Consider the following 23,454-nt stretch of genomic DNA (forward strand, 5'->3'; position numbering starts at 1 on the left):
GCTACTTGTGTTGTGTCCTTGGTGCTTCCCCCTTGGTGCTTCCTCTTGTGAACTTGTGCTCAGTAATGTTCTTGGTTCACAAAGCAAATAGGAATTCTGAGACTGCTCCTTGGAAAACTTAATTACTAACTTTCTTCATTTTTCCTCTTTAATAATGGCAATAAGTCTTCATTTTAGCTTTTCACATATGCAAAAGTTGCAGTTTCTCTATTAATAAACTCTTTATTAATTCATTTTCCATGTGAGAGTACTTCAGATTCTTTTAACCTAGCCAAATGCACTTTTGACTTTATTTGAAAATTTGGTGCTCAGTGGTGCAGTTAATGTTCAGCTTCACTTCCTTTCCATGTAGCATCATGCTCTGTATTTTTGAGGGGGAAAAAGAATTCAAAAGTTTTGCATCATTTTAGAATCAATCTGATGGAATTCCTGTGTCTGATATGCTATTTACTATTTAAAAGTATTTGTCACTACTCCTTGTGCACTTATATTCAAGACATTTTCTTGATAGGTAATCATGTTATGTTAAGTTATCATTTCATAACACATGGATATAGCTTCCATTGCAGGTCCTGTAATTCCTATTAATATTACCAAATTATTTTTCATCTTGCTATTGTTGTTTTGATCAAAATCATAATTCTTGCATATACATGCATAGGAAGAAAAGTAGAATATTATGTAAGAACCAGTTCATATGTCTCTTTTCATCTCAGTGATGTCCTTACTACTTTATAGTCTTGCTTTTCTTGTTTTTTTTTAATGGCTAAAGAACTTCTATTCATCAGCTTACTTAGTAAGGTCAGACCTTGCTTGGATTTTCATCATATTTATTACTTGCATGTCTAGATACTACCATTTTTTGTGTGAATTTATATTTTTTCTCTTACCTGTTTCTTCCTTTCTTTTGTCCTGAATTCTGCTCAGTTGCAACATGTGAGTTCTAATGAGATTAATGAGAGACTGTGCCACTTTGACTTGGTTTTAATTATGATCTGCACTATTTTTGTTGCTTCAGAGTTTATCCATGATATCTCAGGCCTGTGAGCTTTGGTAGAAGACAGTTAGGAGCTAGATAAGACTTCAAAGCTGGCATAAATTTTAACACAGTGAAATCACAGTGAAACATCATGTTTTTTGTTATTACATGGAAAAGCCTTACTTTGTAGAAGATGGTCTGTATTGAAAGCTATTTTCGTTCAGTTTGGGAAATACGGAAAGAGTTATAGTACATTTCTAGCATGTGTATTGTATGAAAATGAATGCTTTAGTAAAATGCATGAGAGAACAATAGTAATGAGTTAGGTAGCATTCAGTAAGATGATCCTGATCGCAGCTTCATAGGATACATTTTTAATGGCAATTTCTGAGCTTAAAGTATGTTTTTCTGACATGTTTTCTAGCACCAAGAACAAGTGCTTAATGATACAGTGGACGGAAAAGAAATCTACAATACAATTCGTCGGAAAACAAAGGATGCCTTTTATAAAAATATTGTCAAAAAAGGTTATCTTCTGAAAAAAAGTGAGTTATGTTTGCCTCTATTATTTTTTTAGAGGAAGAGAAAAAGCAGATAAGGATCATAGAATCATACAGTATCTTAAATCGGATGGGAGTCATAAAGATCCTGCGCAGGTCCACTGAAAACTAAACCACGTGACTAAGAGCATTTTCTACACACTCCTTAAACCCTGACAGGCTGTGAGCATTTCCTGCATACTGTGTTCTAAGGACCAGCCACCTCCTCAGTGAAGAACTTTTTCCTATGGTCTTATCTGAAATTTCCCTGCCTCAATTTTGTTCCATTTCCTTGTGCCCTATTGTTGGTCACTGGAGAGCAGAGAATTTAATGAATTTAGTGGTACTAGCTAGCTGAATTTAATGAATTTAGTGGTACTAGAAAGAGCAAAATTGGAGTGGTCAAAAGGTTCTAGAAGGTGTGTAAGGAGTGTGAAAGATCTCTTTCCTTAAGTAGTAGATTAACAGAACAATGTGGTACATGAAATTACATGCAGCATGAAAATTTAGGTTGGCAGTTCTGAAAAAATCAGCGCAGCACAAAAAGTAGGCATCCTTGTCAAAGGTAGTGTTCAAAATTATGAAATGAAATATATTTTCATGAAGTGCTTGTACTTAATATTGAACTCACTAAGTTCTAGTTGTTAGAGGTTTGAGAGAGCTAGAATAATGTAAATCTGTACATTCACTGCAGAGAACATCTGGTTTTATTTTGTTATTCCAAGTCAGGTGTATGTTTTCAATCCTAAATTTAAAATGCACAGTCTTTCATACTGAGGATATAGTGACTTTTTAGGGTTCTAAGCTGACACAGCGTAACATACAATAAGCACATTAAAAGCTGACAGCTTGACTTATTTCAGTGTAACCTTCAGTATTACCCTGAAGAATTTCCATTGAATTTGAAGTTTTGAGGAAGCTGATCCCTTGCCGAGTGTTATATTTCTGCTTTTTGGAAAAATCAGCATTAATGGACGCAGAAAAACGGTATCAATAACAAGATTTCTGCAAATGACAAGAAGGATAAGTTACAGGTGGTAATCTGGATAGTGACCAAATGCAAGAAAGAAGGTATGAGTTTACATATAGCCTAATACAAGAGACATTAAAAAACCCCAAACCACCCCAAACTATACCTTCTGAACAGAATAAGGAAGCATCTCATTTGTTTAGAAGGTTTATTCTGAGAGGTGTAGAGAGATGTCATGGAGTAAGGATTGAAATGGGAATGACTTGGAAAAATTAGGTTAAAAGAGGCAAATTGGAGTACTGTCTCGTAGAGAGATGCACATAGCATATATGGATAAATGCAATAAAATCACTCTTCCATCTAGGAGTCATGGTATGATGAATGAGTGTTACATTTGTATTTTGAAAACAATTTTGCAGCTTGTTTATTGAGGCCCCAGTGGATTTATGATGATTAAAGTGTAAAATAAAGGATGAAACTTTTTTTAAATGATCCTCTGATTTAAGCATTAATTTGTTGCAGAATGCTCCTAATACACTGTAATTCAAAGAACCTTTCTCTGCAGCAAGTGGGACCAGCCAAATTCTTGCATACAGTTGTGCTTGCAGGTTGATTCTGATTTAAGTTTGCATATAATATATTTCCATTTCTGTTCTTCAGCTATATGTTTTAAGGTATTGTAATGCAATCAATGGTCAGAGTTTAGGAGCAACTTTCTAATGTCGAGAGTTCATTTCTTAAAAAAAAAAATTAATGGATGGGGGGGTCCACATTGTTGTTATTTGCAGTCTGTGTAGATACAGGCATAACACTGAGAGGAGCTCATTTTTGGGGCAGTTCATATGCACTTTCATAATGCTCTTGAAAGCACTGAGGATGTTTGAAGACTCTTTTGCAGCTCTACCTGCATCTGTGAAGAGGATTTGGTTTTAGTCACGTTATATAAAATGGAATGTGTATACTGATACTGTAACTCAAGTGTGATAATCTGTACATTGTTCTTCTCTTTGGAATTTGACATAAGCTTTACTGCCCTCTTCTGGTTTTTTAATTTAGAAAATTAAAATGTTGTTTTAGACAGTATTGTAACCATTTGCTTGATTCTTGTGCAGGTAAAGGAAAGAGATGGAAAAACTTGTACTTTATATTAGAGGGAAATGATGCCCAGCTTATTTATTTTGAAAGTGAAAAAAGAGCCACAAAACCCAAAGGACTAATAGACCTTAGTGTGTGTTCTGTCTATGGAGTACATGACAGTTTATTTGGCAGGTAGGACATTGGGTTTTTTTAATCCTATTGCACCAAGAGTTAAGATAAAGAATTTTTGTAAATTCTAAAAGTTCTACATTATTTTGGTAGGTATTTGAAAGCTAACTTGGTTAGAAGTCTGTAGGTGCTTTTTTATTTAAAAACAAGTACTTTGTAGTATACTAATTCATATAAGTAAATATCCTCAAAGATTGTTTTTGCACAATTACTATACTCAGAGTTACTTACACATCAAATCTTACTGTAATACTTTGATATTCAAAATATGCTGACCCCAGGGGATGTGATTATCAGCAAGAAAGTTGAGAATCAGAAGTATTTTAGATATCACTAGAAATTAAGAAGAGAGTTTAAGTATTTTTTCATTGGTAGTTAGAACTCCAGTGGCCTGTATTTTATAGAATTTTATAGAAGAAATCACTATATTTACTTACATAATAAGTGAAAGAAGTTAGAAATTCTGGCTATCCTACAGATCTTAATATTAATTGAAAAATTATATATGGACAACTTCTAGTTACTTTGTGAAAAAACTAGAGACAAATGTTTAACATTAGTGGCATTTCTTGATCTACAAAGACGGATGCTTTGCTCTGTTTTTAAATCTGCTCTGTGGGTTTTAAAATCTTCATAATAATTTTGAAAAAAATTTCCAACTGTTGGAATGAGGAGCACAGATATAGATAAAGACCATTTAAAAAAAATGCTGAAATGTTCCCTATGTAATTGACAATTAGGCATGAAGCTTTGGTATATATTGTAATCAATAAACATTCTGTTGCTTTCTTTAAACTTTTAAGAAACGCTGTGTTGTGGGTTGGAGCAAAGTTGGGTACTAGGTGGTACTTAAGAGGTGTGTAGGAGGACATGCATGGTTGCAGCAGCTTAGGAAGATGTTAGTGAGGAACTGCAGTTGTGACAGAGTTCCTCCTGCACTTCAAGTAGCGGATAAAAAATGGTCTCTGCCCTTTCCTCAGAGGTACAGTGATTGTTGTACTTCTGTAGCATTTAAGGTTGTAGAAGTTTGTGTCACGTACACTCAAATGTTTCGTGTATGATCTAGTACATATCTTAGTGGTCATGAGAGCTGTGGGACACATTCATATAGGGGATTCCTTAGGTTAATACTGTTTCCTGATAGAAAAATCCTTAAAGTATGATCAACTGGTTGTGAAAAAATGCTGAACTTCCACTGCTTTTAAACTGTCAAGGAATAATCCTTGTTGACAAGTGTTTTGAGATGGCTGGATTTTTGCCTTAACTGTAAGCCAACATACATGCTTGTTCTACACACCTTTCTAAAAATGTGTCAATATTCTGAAGCAGGCTGCATGTACTGTAGTTTTCTTAAAATGACAGAATATATTCAAAACCAAAATGCAGTTTTTGAAGATCTGATAAATCTTGTTGGAAGTCTTCCTCTTTCCATTTGTGATGGTAACATGTAGATGAACATTGATGCAATTATTCAATATACCTTACAGACAAACAGGAGAAATCTGTTAGTTCAGTGTAAACTTTGTTCTGGCACAGATCAAGTGAAGGTGTCTCCTAATCTGTGAAGATTAATTAAACTTAATTTTTGTTGTTTTTTTTTTTTTTATTTTTAAGGCCAAACTGTTTTCAGATAGTAGTTCAGCACTTTAGTGAAGAGCATTACATCTTTTACTTTGCAGGCGAAACTCCAGAACAAGCACAGGTGAGAGCTTTTATTTGCTAAGTGTAAAACTAGTAACTTTTAATCTTGTGTTGTTCAGTGATGTTGCCCTTCTGAAACAGGAAGCAAATGTATCACAGATATTTAGTGGTTATGTGAGAGATGTTAAAATGAACTGGTAGCAGATCTCTGAGGGGGAAGGTTGGTGCTGAAAATCCAGCACCTGTATGACCTGTTCTTCAGGGTTTTAGTTTTGACAAATTCCAGTCAGGCCCCATGTGCAGAACTACCATTACTTTCTATTACCTGTTTCTAGAGAACATACATGTTTTTTGACATAGTTCAATTCAGAAGAAAAAATTTACTCTCCAGGTCTTTTCCATGCTGTAAACCACAACACAGTAAGGTAGAGATCTACTTCAGAGTGAAATAAATAAAATGCTAATGCATCTATGTGTGCCCAGTGACCAAAGCGCATTGAACTGCCTTTTCCAGGTATTTGCCATGTATATAAACTGGTAATCATACATAGTCTTTGGCCCTGATGGTGCACAGTGAAAGGTTTTCTGGGTTTATATGGTATCTTTAGTTACTAGCTCTCAACAGTTACGTTCACTGATTCAGAATTGTGGCATGGAAGCCTACTTCTGAGAAATTATTTTACCAGTAGATTGTATCTAAAATGACACAGTGTTCTTGTTTAAGAACTCTGCAAGTTCACAGCTCTGATGTATATGTTGCATTAGAAGTTAAGCTTTGCATTGATGTTATTTGAATGGCATTAAAGCTTTTTAGAGCACTCATAACAGAGTGTATTCACCAGAGCATGAAGTCTATATAAAAATAGTATTTTTTGTGCTCCGTATATAAAGGAAAGGAGAGATTTTCTTTTTAAATTAATGCCAATTGTTAAAACTTGTTAATGCAAATTGTTAAATTTGGAGAGATGACATAAGAATTATGTAGTGTAATTTGTCATACAACTGCCAGTATTGTCTTTGAGAAGCAGTATGCTGTATCATAATTGAGAATATAGAAATTAAATTCCATGCTTCCTAATTTTTGTCATATCTGGAAAATATTTTGTTTTCTAAAAAGTAAAATAATTAAGAATGTGTAGAAGATAGAATGTCCTGTTTTCTTTCTGGAACATTTGGTTTAATTTGGTTTTGAAAGTGCTTAACAAGCTGTTCACTGTTTATACAGAACACAGTTGTTTCAGATTTCTTTATAATATGGCTTTGGCCCAGAAAAGTTTACAAATATTTACCTTCTGAGAAAGCTCAGCTTTCTTTACTTTCTAACATTTCATAGAAAAATAGAAACTTGGTGGGATGTAGCTGAAAGCTTTTCATTGGAAGGATTTGAAAGCAGAAGCCTAATTCACAAAGCTGAGAACAGATGCAGTACATATTCCTATATTTTTGAGATGTGGAAGATGCTGTGAAGAATGATTGAAGCAGTGTTGTGGGGGTTTTAATGACATTGTTAAATTGTGTTTTGAGAGTAGATCGCAGATCTTTGAGATACTGACTGAAGAGAAGACTGTTGGTCAAAAGCTAAGTTTTGTGCTTAGCTTTTTGTGCTTCACTAGTAACTAGTGAATGAGGCTATAATACATCTTCCACTTTCCAAAGACAAACTGGAGAATGTTGGATATATGCTCTATATTTCTCTCTTAATTGTTCAGTTTTTGCTTGAAGTATACAGTGTTATGACTGCTATATGGGACTACTGGAGAGAATAATCGGATCAGTTTGGCTTGTTAAATGAAATTTTCTCAGAAGCAGACAACTTTTTCTTAATTTTATATATGATTTGCAATTTCTTGTAGTGTCACTACACTGGAAAATTGGCAAAGGTCACACGTAAATCCATTAGTAATGCTTGATAATTCTGAAAGAGAAAACAGTTCAGATTTGCAAATTCTTTATGAGTTTTGCTTAGTAACGAGAATAAATTTGCTTTAATATTCAGACTTTCATAGTGTGGTGGAATTACAGAAAACTTAGGTTTTGCCAGGCTAAAGTAAAAATTCAGATACGTTTTGCAGATATGTCTGTTCCACTGCAAGAAGCTGTATCTGACTTGATTTCATTACATTCTTCTGTATCCTTCTCTCTTAGGACTGGATGAAAGCTCTGCAGGTGTTTTGCAGTTTAAGAAAAACCAGTCCAGGAACCTCAAATAAACGTCTGCGTCAGGTGAAGCTGATACTGTGCGGTTGGAGGTGCATGGGGAGGAGTATTTTTCCTCCTCTGTGCAAAATTATATTAATAAGTCTCAGTATTTTTCCTTTCAACAGTAGCAAATTCTAAATAAAAGTCTAAAGAAGTCAGCAGCTTTTTACTTGGGAAATGTAAAAAATTCATGTGACATGTCAACAAAAAATGTTAAAAAAACTATGTTACACATACATTAAATACCCATTATTTACATTTTCGTTACATGTAAATACATGTTATTTAATTAATTATATTAATTTTATATAACAAATACATGCTGAGCCAAGCTTGTGTATTAATTTCTTTTGGTCTCTTGCAAGTGCCATACATGCCAGAATTTCTTCAGAGAGGGGGCAGTCAGTCTTAAATAGCTATGTCTGTAATGATTGGAGAAGGGAAATACTTTAAGAATTCCTGATATGATTTAATCATCTTAGGAACATTGAATGTAGTTACTTGTTACAGGCAGTAGAGAATGGAATAAAATGGTGAATAAAAAGTAATAAAGCACAACTGTTTGGTTGTCAACATTAAAGAATTGGATATTTGTGAATATGTGAACTAAATTAGGTGAATTTACAGATGAAGTGACAGGTGCAGTTGGGAGCTTCAGGGTCCAAAAGCCAAACAAAAAGGGAATTATTTTCTTCAAAAAGCAAAGACAGTGTTTATCTACATAAAAGAATGCAATGTAATCTGTTGCTCAAGAGAATTTTACATAATCTGTTAGGAAAGCACCAAACAATAAACCACTGTATTTGGAATTGTTCATGGCTCTTACTCAAAGTGACAGTCTTCCCTTTCAATAAAATTTTCTGTGTCTGGAAAAGTTGTTATTTGCAAATACTAATGCCTCAAAAATTATTTTAAAATAAAACTCTAAGATGTCTTAAATAAAAACATGGGTCTGGATATTTGTTTTCAGTAGTTTTTTGAGTTACTCTTTGTTCCTTGTGCTTCTTAAAATGTTCCAATAATTTTGGTCTTTACTCTTCTAATAAGGAGTTTGGTATTCAGTATTCACATATTAACATTAATCTTCTGCATAGAGGATTAAAATAATTCATTAATGTGGTTTGTATTTTAGCAACAAAAAAATAAGTCTTTTGTTTTTTTTTCAGGTCAGCAGTCTCATTTTGCATGTAGAAGAAGCTCATACGCTCCCAGTAAAGCATTTTACAAATCCATATTGTAACATCTACCTGAACAGTGTTCAGGTAGCAAAAACACACATCAGGGAAGGACAGAACCCTGTGTGGTCTGAAGAATTTGTCTTTGAGTAAGTTTTAATTATCTTGAATTAGTGAATTTCACTTTCAGTTTGTGTTGGATTTAAGATTCTTAACACATGTTTATAGTTTTACAGTATTTTAAAAAATACCGTATATGTATATGTGCTTATACAGCAGCAACCTTTCAGACAAATTCTGCATGGGCAGAATTTTCCGTAGACACCTATCTTTGCTAATATAAGTGGCTGATAATGATAACTTGAGATTGAAATGATATTAGGAAAATCTTAAATGCCAGCTGTGTATAGTATTAATTGAGGCTCTCTGTCTTTTCTCCTAGTGATCTTTCATCTGATATTAATAGATTTGAGATAAGTCTTAGTAACAAAACAAAGAAAAGTAAGGATCCAGATATACGTAAGTATTTTTCTGTAAAAGATGCTTATACATTATAGCAATGGATACTTTGTGTGGTTATCATTGCTTTTGTCAAGGGTTGTCACAAGAGAATTAAGTAGGTTTTTATGTTCACCATATACTGTCTGTGTATGTTTTGGATGTCTGATACTGGCTTTCTATTAATGTTTTTATAATGAGAGCTTTCACTGATTTTAGTAATAAAATGCACTATACTCTAGTCTGACATAGCTCTGCACTACAGTAACTACTGCTAGATAATGACTGTGCTTATCAAAAAGCAAGAGCAAAGATAAATTTTCTTTATTAGTCTACTTCATAAAATGTTAAGTTCCGTGGAATCTGACTACATGGAATTTCTTTTCAGGTTTTTGATTGCTTTCCGTGAGACAGGGAAAGGCACAATTCCTTATTAAAAAAAATATCTTGGCAGTCTCGGAAGAAACCTTCCCTTCTTTTCTTTTCATTTTACCTCATCTGTCTTCTTCCCTTATTTCCACACTTTGGCTTAAATCTGAAGTTATCTCAGTATCACTTTGAATGGGAAAGCATCTGTATTTTCTTTTCATGTTAGCAAGATAGGTGCTTCTTTAATGTGGTTTTCTGTTCCAGCAAATCAAGAGCAAGGTGTTAGAATCTGTCAGCTTCCTAGAAAAGAAGGAATTTGAAGAACATGAATTTGAAGCTGTTAGGTAGAAATTAATGTGATGACTTTTCCCACACAATACTTTTAGGTTCTTTTTTTTTTTTTTTTTTTTTTTTGTTTTGTTTTGTTTTGTTTTGTTTTGTTTTGTTTTGGTTCCTCCCTGTTCTTCAATGTATCTTGTTTCCCAATATACTTGTTCTGGAGCAGCTTCAGCCCTGTCCCCCCCCCCCGCTCCTTGAAGGGCTTGAAGGGCAGGGTAGCTCTCCCGGTCCTCTTCAAATTTGTTCCAAGATTTTTTTTTTTCCCATTATGTTCCAAGCTGTCTGTTCCAAGGCAGTCAGAGTATATATAATCTAGTCATTCAGTGCAATTGTTTTCAGTTTGCACATATTGTGTTACTGGTCTGTAATTTACAGCAGTGCTAATTTACTGATTTTTGGTTTTCTGGGGTTTATTAAGATCTGTAGGGAAACCTTAGCCAAAGTAGGTATTTACAACTCATTTTGCATGGTCTTGCAGAACCAGATTCTATTTCAGATCTCTTTCTCCTTCTCTCACTAGAAAAGTTCCTGCATAGCAGGAGGAATAAAGATACATTCTGACACACTAAGGGACTATAAATGCAGTTGTGAACTTGGTCTTGAACTCATTTGAGCTGGAAAACTGATTACCTATCTACACCAAAGCCTTGGTTAAGAAAAGAATCTTAAAAGAGTAATTCTTGAGAGGGATTCTTCAGTAATTTCTTTGAAAGTATTTTTGTAGTTTCCTCCTCTCTGTCCAGAATAAGGAGATGCTGTTAGTTTTGTGCATTCAGGTGATGGAAGGCTTCCTGTTTTAGGTCAGAGGCAAGATTGGCTGAATTTCTTTACTGCAGTTATCTACACTCTTAGAGCTGATGCATAATCCAGCATAACTCTTTCATTTTGAGATAAAGATTACACTAAGTCAACTTGAATGAACATACACCTCTACTTACATCCTGAGCCATATGAAGTATGTGAAGTTCATTGGGGTAAAATGAGTAAACCACATTTTCACTGGCATACATTATGTTGCACTACCAGAATAAACCTGTAACTCTTCAAAAGCAAGATAACTGGTTCCTTTCCTTAACCAGCCATCTTTCCTTTCCTTTTCAGCCACAGATGTTACCTGTGGAATGCTATGAAGTGGCAGTCCTGTACAGCTGATGCTATTCATCTTGCCAATTTTTAATTGGGTTATCTCACCTTTTCTGCTTGCTTTTCCTTCCATGTAATGCAGATTAAAGGTCCAAAATGTAGTTGTTGGATTCACTGCTTTGTTCTTTCATTGTAACACACAAAACCTAAATACCAAAGTAATACATGAATGAAGGCTACCTTTTCAGTATTTTAAAATATTTCCTGAGTTTTCAGGTCATTATCTTGAAGCTTGTCTATTATGAATGCTCCATAGTTTAGAGTTTTTTAAGCATTCCAGATAGTCAGAAATTATACTAAACAGTTCAGCATCAATTGCATCAATTATATTACCTTTTTTTTTTTTGTTTCTCTAACTGTATATTGCTTAAGGACTTACTCAAATAAATATATAATATGGCTTGAAAAATCCAAAGTCCTAGAATTTATTAATAGACTTCTGTCTGCTACTACTGACAGTTGAATTAGTAGGTCTCAAAGGACAACACCATAAAGTGTTGAACTGGAGTGGAGATTCTGGTTTGGTTTTGCACTACAGTGGTTAATTTCAAATTAATTCATGTTGAGTAGAAGTCTCATACTGAAAGGAGCCTTTCAATTCAATGTAACATTATAAACAGGAAAAAAATCTTACTACTTTAAAGTAATTTAATATAAATGATGATAACTATTCTGCAGTCTTTGTACAGATATTTGATATGATTTTTTTTAAATCAAAGTCAAGTCATATCATTTATAATATAGTTATGGAGTGCTGCAATAACCACAGGGAAAAACTAAATCATCAGTTTATTCTAGTAGTTCATTCACCATTCCTCTCACTGTGGTACATGGGCCTTATATATGCAAGCAAAGAAGAAGAAGAGCACATTGCTTAGTTGTGGATACTGAGCTTTTATGCCAAGGAGAAGTAGGCAAAGAAAGTAAATTTATTACTTAGTGTAATGACATTCCATCCACACTGGTGATTGGTAGCAGGTGGTGATAGATTGTTTTCATGCTGACTGATATAAATGCGTTAACTTTTATCAGTTCATCAGCTCCAAAGAATATGAAGTAGGCAGCAGGATTGTCCTTAATGAGGCATTATAAATATGATCTTCTGTTCCAATATTAAATTATATCCTGCTATGTATTGCAACACTGGGACAATGAGAAATCTGCTGGAACCGTTGACAATTTCTGCAAGGTAGATTGGTGTACTGGCTTTGCAGAAATGTAAAAAAAAAAGGAAGCTCTTGGTTTTATGGACTTATTTTTTCACGTGCAGAAAGTAAAAAGCAAATATATTTCTCATGGAAAGAGAAGGTGTTTTAGAGAAGCAGACTGATAGGCTAAATGTAAAACTGCAGACTCCTCTTGGAGCATGGTGGGTGTTTCAGAGGCAGGCTGTTCCCTTTGAAAGTGTCTGGGCCTTTCTTTGTGGAAAAAACCCCTCCACTGGCACATGTTCCTGCTCTGGATGGGCCTGTGTTCCCTCCCAGCTGCTGTAGCTGGCTAGCCAGCTGCTGCACCAGACTTCAGCTGCAGTGCAGGTCATTGCTTGGCAATTTTAGCATACCATCATCGCCAGTTAATGATTTGGCTATTCTTGAGCTGACTTTCATTATCTAGTCAGCAAGTGCTTGGGAACACTTTTTAACCTGATATGCATGAACTGTTACTTAGACTGGAGTTATTGTAGAAGTAATACGTACGTCAGTGTTTGGGAATACTACAGGAGCACTCTTAATCATAAAGAGGAGCAGACCCTGATAGTGGTGTCAGTGCAAGGCTGGAAAGGGAGTAGTGAGCTCTAAAGATACTATCTGTATTTTAGTTTCTGGTGCCTGGATTGGCATCCTACTTACTTGGGCATTACAAGGAAAGCCATGTCAGTAGTCATGTGGCATTTTTTAATTTATATGTATACATTCTTTTCAGAGTGCCATATATTTTTTCTTCAGTTTACAGGACACTGTTAAGCCATTGAAGAGAGAATGAATCCATTCATATATTAATAAAAAACTTTTTGTTTACTCTTGCTGGTGTTTTTTCCTGAAATAAGATTATATGTTGAAAATAAAACTATCTTTTTATTTAATAGTAGCATTGTTTTGGTGGAGGTAATGTACCTGAACAACGCTTTTTTTCCTTAAAGTGTTCATGCGTTGCCAATTAAGCCGATTACAAAAAGGACATGCAACAGATGAGTGGTTTCAACTCAGTTCCTATGTACCATTAAAGGGTATTGAGCCAGGATCTTTGCGTGTTCGAGCACGATATTCCATGGAGAAGATCATGCCAGAAGAAGAGTACAGTGAGTTTAAAGAGGTATGAACTTAAGTTTAGCCATTTATGGTTTATCTGTCAAAACTAATACTTTTCAGTAGTTGAGAGGGATCTCAGTAACATTGGTTGCTGTAAATCAAATAATATTTTTAAGTGACAGCTGTATATATATAGGTATATAATATTTTTCCAAAACTGTTTTATGTAAGGAGAAGCTTCTGAATATTTTAAATTTGTTTTTCTTTCAGCTTATACTCCAGAAAGAACTTCATGTAGTCTATGCCTTATCACATGTTTGTGGACAGGATAGAACACTGTTGGCTGGCATTTTACTGAAGATTTTTCTTCATGAAAAGCTTGAGTCCTTGTTGTTACGAACACTAAATGACAGGGAGATAAGCATGGAAGGTACTGCACTAAATCCCACAAAAGTTTACTGGAATTCTGGACAGGTGGGGAGGAAAGGGTTCGGGTGCTGTCTTTTTTCTCCTCCTTTAGTTGCAGTTTATGTCAAATAGTAACCATGTTCTTCCTCTCTTTTTGATGTCTCCTTTTTTCAGTTTTTCTCTTTCCAATTTCTTTTTTCAGATGAAGCTACTACCTTGTTCCGTGCCACCACTTTAGCAAGCACACTTATGGAACAGTATATGAAAGCCACAGCAACAAGTTTTGTTCATCATGCGCTGAAAGACTCCATACTAAAGATCATGGAGAGCAAGCAGTCTTGTGAGGTGATACCTTAAACTGTGTTTTTAAACATTGACACAACATAAACAAAAACTGTCTTTTTGTTTAATTGACACAATAATCCATTGGTTATTAAATGTTGTGTTTACATTAAATATTAGTCGTAGAGACATTTAATAATTTTTTAGAACTGGACATTTTTACATTCAGAAATACAGGAACTGAATTAAGAGATGTTTTTATATTATTTTCCTGGATTTTGGCTTCAAACTTAGTAAGTTTTATAGAACTTTATAAGTTTTATAATCAAAATTTCCTTTAATTATTTAGCAGGCATTCTGCAGCTGTTACTGAATGTCCTAATCTAGGTACCTCTTGTTGAACTCAAGATATTGTAGAAATCAAGATCTGAACTTCAGTTTTAATTGCAAAATTCTGTATTAAATGTTTGTTACTGATCCTGAAACTCTTCTTAAAATGGCCCTCCTAACTCCTGTGTTTCACTTTAACTTCATTGTGGAAAAGATGGGAGTCATCAGAAATTTGGATTGAGAGAGACAAAAAGTCACTCAGATGAAAAAATGGTGAATATCCAAGCTGATAAAAGCCACATACATATATTAGAATAGAACTTAAAACTGTTGTTTCGCATTCCCTGAGAAGTTACTGAAACATGATTGAGTTCTGTAAGAGACTTATTTGTCAGCAGAATATTTCATTTGCTTCGAAACAGTACGCAGTGTGTAATATTCAGAATATATATATGTAGTTCTAGATACAAGAATAAACTTGTATTTATATAATATATATAATATATATAATATATATAATATATATAATATATATAATATATATAATATATATAATATATATATAATATAATATATATATAAAATAAATATTCTTTTTCTGTTTTAGTTAAATCCCTCGAAGTTAGAAAAAAATGAAGATGTAAACACTAATTTGGCACATCTGCTCAGTATACTTTCAGAATTGGTGGAGAAGATATTCATGGCTGCAGAGATACTGCCCCCGTGAGTTTGCACTTTCCTGTTCAGATTTGTATTTAAAAATTAGTGTTTCCATTAACATTGCACATTAAAATGGTGTTCTTACTGATTTATCTTAGTGTTGCTGTATAGAAACAGAGAAAAATTGATAGCGGAAAGGCAACACTTCTGGAAATAACAGTGTTTTACAAAAGCCTCTGTCTGGCACATTTGGTTGTCTTTTAAAGGAGAAGCTACTAGACTCGAGATCAGGGGCAAAATAGTAATAATTTCATATTTTTACTAAAAGATAAAAGACAGTAGTAGTGACAGACAGTGATGTGTATTTGTCAGTCTTTCTCCTCTGAGAAAGAGATGGAATTATTAACAGCATATTAAAAATACAAGTAGGTAGTAATAGTTACTCTATGCCTGTTTTTGTCTGCTAGGGAAATGCAGAGGCTATTTTTTCCCCGCTTCTTTTAATTGATAAAGTAACTTGTTTTCATACCTCAGATTTGAATAATCTAATATAAAGCGCATAATATAGAGTGTCCTTTGATAGTGTCATTAGCTTTTAAAGTATATGAAACCCTCAATTTTGAGTCATTGGAGTAGCATGGAATTTTCTTTTGTGTTAGCCTTGCTGGCAAGGTTAGCATTGAAAATTGCAGTCCTTTTAAGTATATAATGCAGTGATCAACATTTTCTGAAATACACCACAAATGTAATTTTTTTTTTTTTTAATGGGAGAGAACTATTGCTGTGGTGCTTAACTTTCTTTTTTCACTGTATGTCATGTATGGAAAGAAAAGCTTTTGTTTTGTTAAGAGAGAAACAAAAAGAAAAATCAACCATCAAAGTGGTCTTTTTTCAAAAAGGGAATACTACTTAAGTAAACAGTTACAAAACATTTAAAGCACATCTGAATGATCACAGAATAGCTTTTGTCACTTATAAATTTACTTTTTAAAACAACTTTAAAAATAGAATTCTTATAAATTTATTAAGAGTTAGACAAATCTTTAAATTATAAATTATTAATATAAAGTTGATAATAGTTCTGCATGAAATAGGAGGTTGGTCTTGGTCCTTTCTGACCAGCTTTTTTGATTCTCTAAGTTTAAGAGAATGAGTAATTGGCTACTATTTCTGCAGGACATTGAGGTATATTTATGGGTGCCTACAGAAGTCTGTTCAAAACAAATGGCCAGCTAATACTACCATGAGAACCAGGGTTGTTAGGTAAGTTACTTGTCAACCTTATTCGGAAATATTTCTTTGAAGCCTTGTTGGAGACATACTTCAGTGTGCTTATCTATGTTTCTTTCAGTGACAAAATTGTATGAACTTACACTGGTTACTGCAGTGTTTAAGATATTTATGATGATGAAGCACAATGTCCCAGTTAAAGATTGAGCTTGCTGGATTCTTGGTCTTGTTCTTAGAGCCTTGCCAAGATAAGATTATGTAGTATAGAGGTCAGTATAGCTTTACTTAATGGTTTTAACTTCAAATTTACAGTACTACAGCCCTACAGTCATGTTGAAATATTCTGGAGCTCCTCTGAAAATGCTGCTGGAGGTTACAGAACCTGGCTCTTCTGAACTCACACCAGCCACCAAAACTCCAATCTATATTATTAAACCAGCACAATACAAAACTAAGTCTAACTCTGTTCATTGCCAGGGCAGGTCAAATAAAAACCTTTGACAAAGCTGTGGTCTTGACACTTTTTCTAAATGTGGCAGGGATTTTAAGGATATCAAAGCCTCAGCTTTTCTTTTTGTGGTGTCAGGCAGTTGGTATGGTTAGCAGAGGTTAATCTCCCATGGAGGGATCTTTCAGAGTATTTCTCTTTGGCATGTATTTATCATTTTGACACCAGAAGCCTTATGTGTTTCATACTGTGAAGCGGCATTGCCTTCAAATGGAGACTGCTCCTACTTGAGAGCTTCTTTTACTCTGAGGGGCTAAGCTGCTGGAAGGCTGTAAAGGTCAGTAGTGAATTCTGTATTTCTGGCTGCTCCTCTCCAGCTCCAATTTCTGGCTGTTCCTCCCCTGCTCCAAAGAGGACCATGTGGCTTTCCTTAATGAACACACAGCTTGATTTCAGAGTTTTCCCAGTCGTCTCCACTGGATGCTAAAAATATTTTATCACTTGCTTTTGTGGTGTTCCATATTCACAAGTGGATACTAGATATTTCTCTTTGAAGTGCAGTTTCACAGCTTCCAGTGATGTTTATTACCTTCCATTGCACTATTTTTGGTTTAAGAATGAGTCAATATTCAGAGCCAGATGGACAGTTTTTGATATCTGGGTATCTTCTCTATTGTATCTGTCATAATGTGCTAGCATTTTTCTCTGGTTTAAAACTCCATTATAGGTATTTGCTCATTCCTAATTTAGGCAGGTTGACAAAGGTACAGAATATCAGGTCTTCCCTATCAGCAGTGTCTCTGCTAGATGTGTACCTTGTTGGCCTTCAAATTTGGGCACTTTTAAAAAGAGTGACTGGTGAATGTGCCAAGACTTAAGAATTAATTACTGACTTGTAGCTTTGAATTCTCACCACAAAAAGTATTTTAGCTTAACCACCGGCCAAGAACTGTTTTCTTACCAGCCCATAACTTAAAGATACATCTATAACAGAACATACTAGGTATCTTGGATTTAGAGAAGGTGCATCAACCTCACTACTATTTGTCAGTTCAAAGAAATATGGACTAACTGTGTAGTTTACAACAGGCAAGGTTCCCTTCCTCCTTTCATTACAAGTCAGGCTCTGGTATTGGTGTGGTGAAATCCAGCCTGCTGGTGGTGTCCAAGGATAAAATTACAGATATTTTAGATTGATTTAATTGGTCTGTATGTCACTTCATTTTACAGCAGTTAGATGGAGTTGAGGTTAACATGAGTGATGATTTTTACCTCTGGTATTAACTGGAAAATAGATTTTTCTCATGCTGCTGAAGCCTATTCTGGGTTCCTGTTGAAAGAATTCCTAGTTCTGCAGTTAGAACAGAGCACTCTTTTTCCAGCTTTTAAAATGGCAGCAATTCTTTCATGGTGGAAAGCAGCAGATCCCTCATTTTTCTACTGAAAATCCTGATCATCAGGATAATGGATCAGCTGAAGCTGACCTAAAGGTGTGTTCTGCCAAGAGAGATCTTTTTGCTCATCCACTCCTGTGCTCCAGCTTAGTGTCTTGCAAAAGTGGCTGGCTGTGAGATGCATGACTTGCAGTAGCAGACAGTGGAGAAATTTTTGGGAGGTCAGAGACCAAGGGTGGCTCCTTTTTGAGACAAGCATGGTCTGGGATTGGCTTCATTATTGGCAATTAATTTCTCCCTACATGATTTAACAGTTCGTTCAGCTTTATTGGGAAATCCATGTGCCTCTTCTTTCAGATTTCATTGCAGTTCATAGAATCGTAGCATGATGATCTTGATTTATATTTTTACACAGCCACAGCACAGGCTAGTTAATTGGTGTTTCTCTCAACAAGATCCCACATTATCTTTACTCCTGAAAGACTACACAATTTTACTTGCATTTTCTAATGGTTTTGAACAAAATACAATTTTATTTCATTTCAGTGGCTTTGTTTTTCTTCGACTGATTTGTCCTGCTATCCTGAACCCAAGGATGTTTAATATCATCTCAGGTGACTATGTGCTTCAGATCAAATCTATACCTTATGCAGCAGGAGACATGATATCACTGTAGTATCTAATGTAGCAAAAAAGGAAGTGTTTTTGAATGCTGTTTTTCAAGTCAAGTTATTCACGTCATTTGGCTAACTTCTTCTTAGGGTGGCTTTTCACCCTCAAAGGCTTGACTGTGGATATCCCCAGTATAATTCTAAAGTCAAAAAAAACATCCATTGTGATATTTAATAATAAAATTTTGAGTCAAGTCTAACATTGTTTAATGTATTTTAGCACTGTGAAAAATGTAATTATGGGAACTTTAGATATCACTCTCAATACAGTGCAATGCCAGAGTTAATACCTGAATGCAGTGGTATTTCTGAAATATACAAGATCTATAAAGTTGGTATGTGTGTCTACAGAGCTTGGAATACTTTGTGCACCTAGAAAATTTTTCTTGAACAATTTGTTTGAATGTTCTGCTTAGATGGCTTCCAGCATTAGAGTGGTGTTTTGACTCATTAAATACAGTAGATCTTAGATATAGAATCTTAAAGATGAGAGAGGTATGGCCTTCAGAAAGGCTGAAAAATAGGAAATATAGGAGAAAATTTAAAAATCTGTTTCAGAAGAGCTTTTTTCGTTATTCAAAGACAGTTTTTAAGACAATGTGGCTTGTTTTCTTATCATCAGTCTTTAAACTACTAAATGAGAAGGACTGTGTCAAATGACGTTCCTTTCTCTCACACAGTAATCATTTCTGTACATGCTTTGGAGAAAGCATTTGAGAAACATGGCCTGGAACAAGTGATAATTTCTTTGGCATTTTATTATCTTTGGATAGTTTGCAAGTTAGATACCCTCCTAACTTGGGGTGCACTGTGACTGCAGGTGTAAAGAACGACTTAAAAATTTGAGTAATGCCTTTTGAACTTGTCCATTACAATCCTGCTGAGTTAACCTCCAGCTAGTAGTCTTGACTACTGTTAAGGGAAACTTACAGACCATATAACCCGAAAACCCTGTCAGTGCAATGTTTTCAACCAAGCCATTTACCTTAACTGGAGAGAAAAGTAATTTTCTGGGTAACATCACTTGTTGGAAAAGAATTTCTAACTGACTTCAGTGGTTAATGTAAAGTGTTTATAGTCACAGTCATTACAGATTGGAGTTTCATGGAAATACAGGCTGTGATTGCATGTAGCATTCACTTTGTTCTCCTGCTGCCAGTAACTTAAATAACTTGTCAGTTTTCTTATCTGCTTAAACTTATGTGAGTTTAAGCAGATAAGAAAAATGTAAACTTCCTTTTTTTTTATTTCAAAGGTAAATGTTTTAACAAGTAATCTTTGTTTCAACAAAACTCAAGTTTTGAGCAAATGGTTATCATTCCACCTAACTCTTAGTAAGACTTATTTATTTTGCCTTCTTGGTCTGTGTGCTAGTATTACAGAACATAAAATGATCAGATTAACATGTCTTTTGGACATTACAAAAGCAATATATTTTCCTTTACCAAGTGACCTCTTTCACATGCAGTTGTTTTATATTTAAAACATCAATAAATAAAAATATGAATGAGAAAAGAATTTTTTTTTCATGTGACTGGTGTTAATTTTAAATGTAACGGCCAATGACTCTCTACTTCGCATTCCTGCCAGATTCTCCTTCCCCCACTGCTGCAAGAACACTGACGCTGGTTGCCAAGTCTGTGCAGAATTTAGCAAATCTGGTTGAATTTGGAGCTAAGGTGAATATAATTTTACATATAGAGAACAACCTATAGAGAACAACCTACAGAAAACTGTGCTTCCAGTACACCTTTCATATGCTCGGGTTCAATGCATGCAAAAAATTTCTTGCTATTTTCTCATGCAGAACCTATGACTTTCTCTTCCTCCACTTTGACCCTGCATTTATCACTTGTTAGATTGGTGTTTTCTGTGATAGAGCACTTCAAAGCTTTCCTGTTTATACTATCATACTGCTAGACATAATGAAAGTTGTAAGTCAAAGTGTACTTAACTGCACAAAGAAGCCCAAGCTTTCAATGAAATTTCTAGTAAAACACTTAAGAGAATGCCAGCAGTCACTGGTCTCGATTTCCAGGCTGAAACATGGCTAAAAATATATCTGTTGACTTAAGCATAATTAACATGACTTCAGGCTGGTGTGAGAAGGCTGTTTCTCTGACACTCAGAACTTGGAATGTAAAAGTTAATGACAAAACAGGAAAGAAAGCACCTGTTCCTGATGATACCTCTGAACACAGAGCATCTATTCACTGCAAGCAGGTATTTAGAGACACTCACCTTGAAGCAAATTTCTGTCTGTATGCATATGTAACAAGAATTCTGAATCACAGGTTGTCTATCTTTTGAACACAAGAAAACCAAATTCTGTAGTCTTTTGACTACCAGCACACCAGACATTAGAAATACACTTGAAAAAAAGATATTATTATTTCCATTCACATACTTGTTTTGCAGTGTCACTTGCCTGACTGCACTGTGTTCATCTCAGATGTGACAATTATCTTGGCAATGATTTGTTAATGAATACTTTTTAATATTATTAGGAGCCATATATGGAAGGGGTAAATCCATTCATCAAGAGCAACAAACATCGCATGATCATGTTCTTGGATGAGCTTGGGGTAAGTGGTTAAAAAAAATAATTTGCTGAAGTTATAGCAGAATTGTAAATTCAAATTTTTTACACCTTATTAACTAGCTCAGCAGTACATAAGCTGCCACGTAATTTTGAATGCTTTTATCTGAGTACATTTTTTAATACTTATTTAAAAATTGCTGGTCTGTCATATGGAATTAAAACCATCAATTATCTTCTTAAGATTTTATTAATTTAGTGCCTCTGTAAATGTGAGAAGCTGAAATAGATTCTATAGCCATGAGATAAGAAATACTGGGCAAAAATACAAACCTTTCACAAACATGTTTTTAAACCAGAAATTTTTATATATAACTTGTCACATGATTTTGACCAGAGATTGAAAGTAATTTCTCTTTAAAAAATATTAGGTTCAATTTCAGTTAGCACAGGCAAAAGCTTTGCTGCGTGCATTCTACATACTGTAGTTTGAAAATAAAATGAAAGTGAAATGCTCCGTCATTATAAAACGTGACTGTTTTGTGGGTGGGATTGCTGCAACAAGAGTTAGGTCATCATGTTTTTTATATATGTATGTTAAATGCAGTGATTAATTCTAAAAAGTGAGATTAAAAAAATATGGTAAGCATCCTGAATTAATCCTTTAGAAGTGTCCTAGAAGATATCTCAGAATACTTAAAAAGTGTGGCATTTGGGTAGGTTCCAGATGTCATCCTCTGATTAAATCGCAACTTCTGCATATTATGATACATCAGTTTTCTTTAAATGACAGATTTTACATGAGGTCTCTGATAACTGTTGGTTTAAAAATACCTGTTGGATTATTCTGCTGTTTTAATTGCAGCATTATTGGTTTATCATCAGTTTAATGAGTTACTTGATAGGTAACAGCAGATTTTGGTGAATTTTGTTGCTTTTCTCTCATTTAGATGAAAAAAAAGCTCCTAATGGATGGAATGAGTCTCAAAATGCTGTAGGTTTCTGGTGAGCTCAAAGGTAGAGCAATACCAAATCTTGTAGTAAGAATCGTCCTAGCACTATAAATTGCAGTATTCTCACAAAATACATGCCTGTGAAGAGAATAAAAACAGATAATTAATAATAGAAAGGTGGACTGGAGGTTTAGCTGGAAAGACCAAAGTTGGTCTTGGCACCTTAAATCTGCTGTCTTCTACTTTGTTGAAGAATGTTCCTGAGCTTCCAGACACTGCAGAGCACTCTCGAACTGACCTCTCCCGTGACCTGGCAGCTTTGCATGAGATCTGTGTGGCACACTCAGATGAGCTCCGGACGCTCAGCAATGAGCGAGGCGTGATGCAGGTGAGTTAACACAAATCACAGGTGCTGTGTCCTGAATTACTTCTCAATACTGAGGGATTCTTTTGTGGTATTTCTTTTGCTAGTATGATGGTGTATTTCACCAGGGGGTTATTAGCTGTGAAGGAAATACTTAATCCATAGTTTTGGTCCCCCATGCAACAAACCCAACTAGGTTTGGGTGTTTTATTAAGTTTCTAGAGGAAGCCTTAAACCCACAAAATTACTGTCTCCTGACAGACCCTCCCAGTCTTAGTTTTCAGATATGGATTTTTTTTCAGTTGAGAACCAAATTCACTTTCTTTAACTTTCTATTAATTTCTGCTTCCAATACACGTGTATGCTTGGAAAACTCTGCTGGCAAATTTTAATAGTTTGTTAGCTGGACACTTCCTCTGCCTTCCTGTTAATCACCAAGAAGCAAGAAGATCCATGGGAGGATAGGCAAAGTCCATAACATCGTTTTAAGATTACCCTTTTTGGCAAGGGAATCAGACATTTTCTCTTTTTAGTAATATATTTAAACTTCAAGTCACAGGTCTGATAGGCTGATGCTGAAAATGCTGCTCAGAGAGGCCTTTTCTGTGTGTGTTCAGTAGCTAACATGTAGTTTTACTGACTCACTCTCTTTTTTTTACAGCACGTTCTTAAGAAGCTTTTGGCCATTACTGAACTGCTACAACAAAAACAAAATCAGTATTCAGTGTCTAACAATATCAGGTAGCAGCTCTCTACCTGAATTCTGCATGAATCCAGCACGCCCAACATGGCAACTCTCACCAGTATC

At 34.8% G+C, this 23,454-nt stretch overlaps 1 protein-coding gene across 4 annotated transcripts in view; it reads left to right on the forward strand.

Annotated features, from left to right (window-relative positions):
- The window catches only part of RASA1 (RAS p21 protein activator 1), a 45,654-nt gene extending 22,207 nt beyond the window's left edge, over positions 1–23,447 (forward strand). For 3 of the 4 annotated variants that reach the window (XM_084225784.1, XM_084225786.1, XM_084225787.1), the window contains exons 10-25: positions 1,404–1,524; positions 3,601–3,757; positions 5,369–5,456; positions 7,541–7,618; positions 8,761–8,918; positions 9,212–9,288; positions 13,259–13,431; positions 13,638–13,797; positions 13,978–14,120; positions 14,995–15,110; positions 16,224–16,310; positions 18,666–18,733; positions 20,381–20,469; positions 21,298–21,375; positions 22,536–22,670; positions 23,308–23,447. In XM_084225784.1, coding sequence (XP_084081910.1) covers positions 1,404–1,524; positions 3,601–3,757; positions 5,369–5,456; positions 7,541–7,618; positions 8,761–8,918; positions 9,212–9,288; positions 13,259–13,431; positions 13,638–13,797; positions 13,978–14,120; positions 14,995–15,110; positions 16,224–16,310; positions 18,666–18,733; positions 20,381–20,469; positions 21,298–21,375; positions 22,536–22,670; positions 23,308–23,391 — 1,812 coding nt within the window. In that variant the 3' untranslated portion in view covers positions 23,392–23,447. The remainder of the gene's footprint in view (positions 1–1,403; positions 1,525–3,600; positions 3,758–5,368; positions 5,457–7,540; positions 7,619–8,760; positions 8,919–9,211; positions 9,289–13,258; positions 13,432–13,637; positions 13,798–13,977; positions 14,121–14,994; positions 15,111–16,223; positions 16,311–18,665; positions 18,734–20,380; positions 20,470–21,297; positions 21,376–22,535; positions 22,671–23,307) is intronic. The other variant, XM_084225785.1, reaches the window with a different exon arrangement.
- Positions 23,448–23,454: the final 7 nt, after the last annotated feature.

The sequence above is a fragment of the Fringilla coelebs genome, assembly GCF_963513975.1.
Source record: "Fringilla coelebs genome assembly, chromosome: Z".
NCBI classification, from domain to species: domain Eukaryota; kingdom Metazoa; phylum Chordata; class Aves; order Passeriformes; family Fringillidae; genus Fringilla; species Fringilla coelebs.